Consider the following 9,253-nt stretch of genomic DNA (forward strand, 5'->3'; position numbering starts at 1 on the left):
CCTTTTCATTTCTGCTTTAATCTATTCCTACTGACTCAAGGGGAAGCCATTTCTAGCTGCTTTAGAAAGGCAGTCACAAAATCACATGTTCAACTGCATATCAAACCAGAATTTTAGTGGCATACCAATTCGAGCACTTAGAGTGCACCCCGACTCTATATATATATCCAGGTTTTTTGCCACACCGCACTCTTTAATCACACTTCTTTTGCAATATCCTGCCACTTCTATTATGGCATTCGAACATCAAGAGTATGCCCTGGCACTTGCCACCATCTTTATCTTTCTCTTCCTTTACTCAGCCATCCTGTTTATATTCTGAGTATGCCTTGCATTTTGCCACCCCCTCTACCCTGCTGTCTTCCACTTTCTCACTTTCCTCCTACACTTCCCTCAAGTTGGGTAACCATGTATTTCCTTTGTGGTAGCGTACCTGTCTCTCTCTCTCTCTCTCTCTCTCCGACTGGGTAACCTTGTACTTCCCCTACAACAAAACACCTGTTTCTGTCTCTCTGTCTTACTATAACCTTTAATCATCCGACACAAATCACCTCCTCCAATGCCCCCTCCCCTCTAAAAAAATTTTTTTTTGTCTTGTATGTATTTGGTGACCCTGTCAGTGCAGGTGCCACTTAAAAGCACCCAGTCCACACTGTTGGTGTTTGGAAGGGCATCCAAATATAAAAACCTTGCTAAAACTGACCTCGCCTGTGCTTGTGCCATGTAAAAAGCACTAAGTCCATTCTGCTGAGTGGTTGGTGTTAGGAATGGCATCCAGCTGTAGCAGTACTGCCAAGACAGTCACAGTAGTCTGGTGCAGACCTCTGCCTGGCCAGCTCTTGTGAAACTGTCCCACCCATGCAAGCATGGCGGGTGGACTTTGAACGATGATGATGATATATGTATATGTTTGTCCCCCCCACCACCATCACTTGATAACTGATGTTGGTGTGTTTATGTCCCTGTAACTTAGTGGTTCATCAAAAGGAAACCGATAGAATAAGTACTAGGCTTACAAAGAATAAGTCCTGGGGTCGATTTGTTCGACTAAAGGTGGTGCTCCAGCATGGCCACAGTCACATGACTGAAACAAGTAAAAGAATAAGAATAAAAGAATATATATATATTGTTGTACTTGGGGATGGTCATATTGCTAGTTTAGCCAATATATATATATATACACACACACACACACACACACATATTTGTATTCTCAGCTATCACATCCTGTATGTTCTAGTGGGTTGCTTTCAATTACATAGATATCTAAAATGACTAGTGAAAGTGTGGTACATGTTACCAAGCAGCCAGTAATTTGTGATTGGCTACTGGCTGTACTGCCCTTGTACATAGCTGTTTTGCTTCGAGACAATCCCTCTGGACATCTAAAATCACTTGTATGATAGTGAAAAATTTGATTTTTTTTTCTTCTTACTACCAATTACAATTTCATTCTTATGGCTTGTTGGTGAGTGTGTTAATTCTTTTTTTATGATTTATTTTTTTAGAAGTACTTTGCAGGAGCAGTTGAAGTTATGACATTGAGAATGTGCTAATACACTAAAATTTTTAGAAGAATTTTAATAATTAGCTTACAATTTGGAAGGCAATTATTCATGGAAAGAAGTAAAATCCATCTTCCTTAGATTGTCTGGAATAAGCTTTTGCCTGAATATGCCACTGATTTCAGTGGCTTTGAATTTCTGTGAATATTATAATTGAAGAATTTCTGTTTTTGGAAAAGGCTTTAGGATTTGGCATATTAGTAGTGTGTGTGTAAATGGCTGTTTTATAATTGGTGGGTGTCCCTTTGTCTCTAAAATCACATTTGCTTACTATAAAAGCTGCAGTTATGCATACCATCAACACTTCACTTCCTGAGACTACAGACAAGATGCTTTAGAAAGGAAATTAGAGTGGTATGAGACTAATGAATCAAGTTATAATACTAATTATTGCATAAGTAATTAGATAAACCAAAAAAAAAAACAAATCAGCTTAGAGGAGATGCAGTTGATGAGTGTTGTAGGAAGGCTATCACCAATAACCTCTTTTTAATGTGACCACTATAGGAGACGCTCATTATTAAACACAAGCCATTGTACCTAGCATTCATTGACCTCAAGAAATTTTTGACAGGGTACTGTGTTTTTTAGTCTGGTGGTTGCTAAGACAACCATGTGTGAATGAATGGAATATAAGAGCTGTGCAAGTCATGTACAAGTTTGCTGTTTTTATGGTGAGAGCTAGCTATGAATTCAGAGCAATTTAGTGTTACTGTTAGTATTAATAAAAAATTTGAAGATGGAATTGTAACTGATAGGATGCCAACACCTAGGCTGAGGAGTGAACAGTATTTCAACATTATATAACAGTACTTAGTCCCATAGGTTTGGATACATTGACAGGAAGCCACTCCAGAACTCCTGCTCAGATCAGGGTCTCTAGTATTCTTGACACTGGATTTGGATCAGTTTTGATTCAATCTGCATAGTATGGCTGGTGGGTAACAGACCATCTCGCATTTAAACTGCTATGCAGACATGCACCAACTGGTGGATATCTTAACTGGCTATTGGAAACTGTGCACCAGTTGTGATATATTAGTAACATTTCTGTTTTGTAATGGTAGTAGGGACATAATAATCAATACTTAACTAGAGGTGTATTGATTTTTTCAGTTCAAGGATGATGTGAAATTTATTGATTTGGCTCAGTGGTTGGTATTTGTAAGAAAGAAAAATCTATGTATTGAGAAAATTGTTCAATGATTTACCTGTAATGAAATAATATATTTTCTGATGTGTTGGCCTGTTTAAGATAATAGATACAGTTTGTCATATGTGTCCAAACATGCTTGTTTGAACCTGAAAACACAGCAGCTAATGTCATCAATGTTAGTATGCCTTCATCTTTAAATATAGAAAATCTAGAAGCAAACTATAAAAAATGAGCAGTCATGGTATTGGGCTATTACCACCTCTTAGTTTTGGAGTTCAAATCCACTGTTAGGTATTTGAGCATTACACTTAATTCCATGTACCTCTGTTCACCTAACTGGTGGAAACAGGTATTGGATCTTGTGTGAATGCTAGCTGTAACATACTGGTGTCTTGTCCAGGGTAAGATTTATATCATATTTGATGTCAGAAAATTAATCAAGCCCTTACAAACTTCTTGAAGGTCATTATCATTTTTTCCCCAAACTTGGAAATCAATTTGCAGATGAAATTTCAGGGTAAATATGCTCAAATATGGAATGTTTATGGCTAGAATTATAGTCATAAGTTTGGTGACAAAGCTTATACATGCTTGTATATCTGGTGTTGGGGTTCTGTGGGCTACTGCTGAGCACTTGCTTAATTACCTGTATGTTGTAGGTTAATATAGCCTATGTGGACGAGATATTAGGGCTGCTTGTAGGCATTCTATTGTGATTTTGGATGAATCACTTCATTGTTTTTGGCGACAAATGTCTCTGGCAAGTGGCTTGATCTAAGACCATGTTTTCAAACTATGGCGATTACAGCACTGAAGATACAAAAAAATTTTAACTTCACTTAAACATTTATTATTTGGTATTAACATTTTTGTCACACCAACTGCCACCTGTTCACTGGCATCGTTCTACTGCAACTGGTCTCAGGTGAGACTCTTTGTCACTGCATATAGGTTTCAGGGTTTTAACCTTTTAGCACTTAAATCAGTCATATCTGGCCAAAATATTCTACCTGTTTTATACTCAAGCTAGTTAGATTTGGACTAGCACACCAATCCTACAATATCACTCTAAAAAGCAACAGTCACCTCATCAAAATCTCAAAGTTACAAGATAATGCATGATTTTGACAGAATAAAAGGTTAAATATATTTAAAATAATATTTAGAACCTTGAGACTCATATGTACTGGCCAATAGCCTCATCTTAGACCAGTTGTTGTAGAACTGTCAATGAACAACTGAGGTAATAACAAATGAAGTAATGACAGTAAGGCAGACATGTTTTAGCCATTCAAAAGCACACAAAATCTGTTAACTTCACTTAAACCAATTACTATTTGGTGTCAAAATATTCACCACACTAACTGCAACTTCCTCACTGACGGTTCTACATTTTGTGTTTGTATTGAATTAGCATTTGTCAAACTCAAGTGTGGAAAACAACATCCATCATGTGGTGTCTGTTTTCATTGATGCATTTCTGAAGGCATTCTTGGAAGTTGGCCTCCACTCTCTCCAGCATTTCTCTGTGTCTCTTTGGGCGATTTCCACGCAAATAGCTTCCTTCAAATTGTCTAATGCCTGGGGCTTATGTGCATGCAAATGTACCTTGAGGTTTCTCCACAAGAAATAATCACACATCAACAAATGAGGAGGCCGAGGGAGCCAAGAAATGTCAGAAAACCTGGAAATGAGGTGGTCACTGAAGAGAGGGCGAAAAACGTCCACTGATGCTCTGGCTGTGTGGGCTGTTGCCCCATTCTGCTGAAACCACATGCGTCGAATAGGCATACGTTTTTGTAATTCAGGCACAAAGAAATTGTTTATCATCTCAATGTAACACTTGGAGTTCACAGTAACAGTATTTCCATTATTGTCTTCAAAAGAGTAAGGACCAATGATGACAGCTTTCCCAACAACACACTCGACTGTCACTTTTGGGCTGTGCAGTGGTCTTTTGTGCTGTTCTCTTGAATTTTCAAGAGCCCAATAATGACAGTTCTGTCAATTCACCATGCCATTGAGATGAAAATGAGCTTCGTCACTTGTTAATAAATGAGGTTGTCATTTGCCCCCAAAATTGCTTATATCTGACATGTGAAATTAAGTCGCTGTGCATAGTCCCATGGTATCAACTGTTGCTCAGTGACCAATTTGTATGGGTGGAAATGCAGGTCTTCATGCAAAATATACCTTACCGATTGATTACCAATGCCAAGTTCAGTGGAATGCCTCCGGGCAGAGCAATTTGGACTCCGTATCAAAGCTTATCTGACTTGTTCCACATTTTCCGGGGCGCCCCCACTAGTCTCCTATTCATTAGTGTACCTCATGTACAAAGTGCATTCACCCAACGTAAGATTGTGTTATGGGTGGGAACAACCTTATTTTGGTGAAGGGTTAAGGTTAATTGCCGTTGAATTTATCAAACTCTTCTCACTAATTGTTATAAATGCAGAACATCACCAATTTCCTTTGGTACTGGAATTTATCTCATCTTTGAAAAAGGTATCCAAAAGAATTTCTTGTTTACTCAACTTAGTCTAGCAACCTTCAAGTTATTAATTAGCTTGTTTTAAAAGACGAGACGAAATGGAATTGGGGAACGAAGGCCATAGTTACTTAGAGAAATATTATCATACCATCACATGACCCAGAGTTTGGAGTTATCTTTTGTAATTGATGGACAAATGAAAATGATATTAGTCATTTATGCCTGGTTTTTCTCACTGTGCGCGCGCGCACACACACACACACTTTTACTTGTTTCAGTCATGTGGCTATGGTTTTTATATCTCTGGTCAACTTTTTAATGCTCCATGCGTTAAGTAGGTTAACATTAACCAGACTATGGTTTTCCTTCTTTTTTATGTGTTAAGCAGTTTGGAATTATTTAATCTTTAAATACTTCTTTTTTTTCTCTTCCAGAAAAGTAGGCTGAAATAAAATTTTTAATTTCCCCATATTTTCATCCTTTTCAGATCGAAACGGACGGTTCTGGTTGTAATCCTCCTCCTCATTATCATCGCATATTTTGTACCTTTCAATTTTGATTTCTCAAGATCTAAGTTTTCAGCAAGTAAGTAAGAAACTTTATTATTAATAAAAGAAACTGCTGCTGCTTTTATTATTATTATTATTGAGTGAGAGAGCAGTGCATGCCATCAAAGTGACACTGGGGTAAAATATATGAAGTTCAGTATACCCATCATGACTACCTGTCTGATAAGGGTAGACCAGGCATTCATAACCATATGTGCACGACATGGTGATCTCGTATCAAGATAAACAGCACATGACCTTACAGGTGGGGCCCTGTTAGAATCTTTGTCAGGTCGAGTAGCCCATTCCGCTCAAATGATCCCTGAATAAGTGTTGTTTAAGGATGCTGAATGAAACACTCATGTTTCCAAAGGTGAATTATCCAAACCCCAAATAATTCTTCTTCTTCTTATTAAGGTGGTAAGCTGGCAGAATTGTTACTGCAGTGGACAAAATGCTTAGTGACATCTCTTTTGGCTTGACATTCTAAGTTCAAATGCTGCTGAGGGGTGCTTTGCCTTTCATCCTTTTGGGCTCATTAAAATAAATATCAGATGAGCACTGGGGTCAATGTAAGTGACTAGTCTTCTCCCACAAAATTGTGCCTATAGTACAGACAATTATTATTATTATTCAATCAAGGTCACCTTTACCTTTCACTATTTCAGAGTTGATGAAACGAGTACCAGATAACTAGCTCCCTCTCCCAAAATTTCAGGCCTTCTAGAAAGGATTATTATTATCATCATCATCATTATTAGTATTATGAAGGTGGTCAATTGGCTGTCATTAGTGTTGGATAGTGTTCCAACTTTGCCAAGGTGAACTTTACCTTTCATCCTTTTGGGGTAGGTAAAATAATGTACCCATCAAGTACTGGGGTTTATGAAATCAGCCGATCCCCTACCCTTAGAATTACAGGCCTTGTGCCAAGATTTGAAATTATTATTATTATTATTATGGTGAGCTGGCTGAATCATTAAAACAACGGAAGAAATGTTTTGCAGTATTTTAATCAGCTCATATTTTGCGTTCAATCCCTGCTGAGGTTAATTTTGCTTCTCATCCTCTTGGGGTTTGTAAAATAAAGTACCAGTGAAATATTAAGGTTGATGTAATCAACTACCCACTCCCCCTAAAATTGCTGGCCTTGTACAATAATTTCAGACCCTTATCCTTTTGAGGTTGATAAATTAAGTACCTGTCAGGTACTTTATCTTGCATTATCTCCTAGCTTCAAGATTTCAATGATGTTATTGTATAGCTTTAAAATGACATAGTAGGGTATGTGTGAAAAGCCAGACCTGGCTGATTTGAACATGAAACAGAATATTTGGCTTGGATGTGGCTGGTTTAAATGCTCAAGAGTAAGCTGGAGGAATTGTTACTGCATCAGACTAAATGCTTAGTGGCATTTCTTCTGGTTCTGATGTTCTGCATTCAAATATTGCTAAGATCAACTTTGCCTTTCCTCCCTTTTAGAGTAGTTAGTCGAGTACTGGGATTGATGTAATTGACTAACCTCATCATCATCATCATCATCATCATCATCATGTAGCATCTGTTTTCCATGCTGGCATGGGTCAGATGGTTTGACTGGAATCGGTAAACTGAAGAGCTGCACCAGGCTCCAATCTCTTTTGGCTTGGTTTCTACAGCTGGATGCTCTTCCTAATGCCAACCACTCCACAGAGTGTACCAGGTGCTTCTTAAGTGTACTGGCACAGGTGTCTGTTATGTATCGCCAGCACAAATGCTTTTTATGTGTTGCTGGCATGAGTGCGTTTTATGTGTCACCAGCATGGGTGTCTTTCATGTGTTACAAGGATAGGTGCCTTTTACATGTCACTACCATGGGTGTCCTTCATGTGTCACCAGCATGGGTTCCTTCACATGTCACTGGCATGGGTGTCCTTCATGTGTCACCAGCACGGGTGTCTTTCATGTGTCACTGGCACGGGTGTCCTTCATGTGTCACCAGCACATGTGTCCTTTATGTGTCACCAGCACAGGTGCCTTTTATGTGGCACTGATCACAACTATTTCATTTAGCTCGATGTGTCTTTTCATGCACAGCAAATCACCAAAAGTCTCAGTCACTTGTCATCTCAACATCTGAAGATCATATTTTACCACCTCATCCACATCTTCCTGGGTCTACTTCTTCCACAGGTTTCCTCTACAGTTAGAGGTCAGTTCCCTTCATGGTAAGATTGGTTCCCCACTAAAACTACTAGGCCTTGTGCCAAAATTTGAAAGTTATTATTAGTTGTTTTCATCAGTTTTGTGTGAGCTGTTGACGCACCAGCAGACACACCTCTGTGTTGCTGAGGTGTTGGTAGCCTTGTATTTTATAGGTGTAGAATCTATTCTTCTTTATCGAGGGGTTTGTTTTGTTGTTTCTGATTTTATTTTATGCTACATCTGTTGTTTAGTATACACGTAGGTCTCAGAAACTTATTAAAAACGAAAAAAAAAAAAGATACATGAATATTCAGAAAAATTATTCTTAAGTGTAAATGATGCAGCAGTAGTACTTCATTTCCTTCTGTGAATGATTTCGCTAATTTCTAGGTTGATTATGCTAACAATAGTACAAATATGAGGCTTCTGTTTATTTCAGAATATTCCAGTGATATTATCTGAACGTATTTGAGTAATACTTATTCAGCCAGTACTTTTATGTAGTTTTTTGATGCACTCTATTAAAAGAGGAAGAAACAAGGTTTTTCTTGAAAAAAGCAGTTTGTTTTCAGAGTTCTTTGTGAAAGTATCTCTTTGGAACATCATCTTAGAAGAACATGATGTGGCAGACAGAGATGTACTATCAAGAGATCTGGCCATATTCTCAAAAGAACCATGAAAATGAGCAGGTTTGACAATGTGGGAGAAATCCTTATAAAGAGGACAGCTGTTGGAGTTAGTGCATCAAGAACCAACTATTACAGACAGTTTCAAGAAATAGGGTACAACAGCCAAGTGCCCAGCAATGGTTGAGAGTATTGTAAGTGCTAAGGAAGTGACATGTTGAATAGAGGTCGAAAGTGTTTTCTGATCCAATAAAATTTTGGAAGCTAAAACTGCAGGGTTTGAAGGAAGGTTTGGTGAAGCATGCAATCCATTCTGCTTGAAGTTCAGCATTAAGTTCCTACAGATAGTGTTAGTTTGTGATGCCATGTCAGATGTAGGTATTGGACCTCTGTTCCCTCAGGATACTGTCATTGTATGTGGTCTTGGAGTACTTCATGCTTCCTTCAACCAGTAAATTATTTGGCATTGTGGAATTTCTTCCCCTAGCATCTGACACTTGAAAACACTGCCAAAACAACCACTGCCTGATTTGTTAATTATCACTTATACTTCTATGGTCTGGTAACTCACCCAGCTTGAACCTCACAGAGAATCTATGGGGCTTTGTTAAAAAAGAAGCTAGTCAGCTTGTGTCAAAACCACCTGAGCTTCTGTCATCCCTGAGCAATGTTACATATTG

At 38.2% G+C, this 9,253-nt stretch overlaps 1 protein-coding gene across 2 annotated transcripts in view; it reads left to right on the forward strand.

The window, feature by feature from the left end:
• Positions 1–9,253, forward strand: part of LOC106878811 (uncharacterized protein KIAA2013 homolog) — an 87,286-nt gene that overhangs the window by 42,496 nt on the left and 35,537 nt on the right. For both annotated transcript variants that reach the window (XM_014928153.3, XM_014928152.3), the window contains exon 2: positions 5,703–5,800. In XM_014928153.3, the coding sequence (XP_014783639.1) occupies positions 5,703–5,800 (98 nt within the window). The remainder of the gene's footprint in view (positions 1–5,702; positions 5,801–9,253) is intronic.

This window comes from Octopus bimaculoides, chromosome 5 (genome assembly GCF_046866305.1).
Source record: "Octopus bimaculoides isolate indiv1 chromosome 5, ASM4686630v1, whole genome shotgun sequence".
Taxonomy (NCBI): Eukaryota; Metazoa; Mollusca; class Cephalopoda; order Octopoda; family Octopodidae; genus Octopus; species Octopus bimaculoides.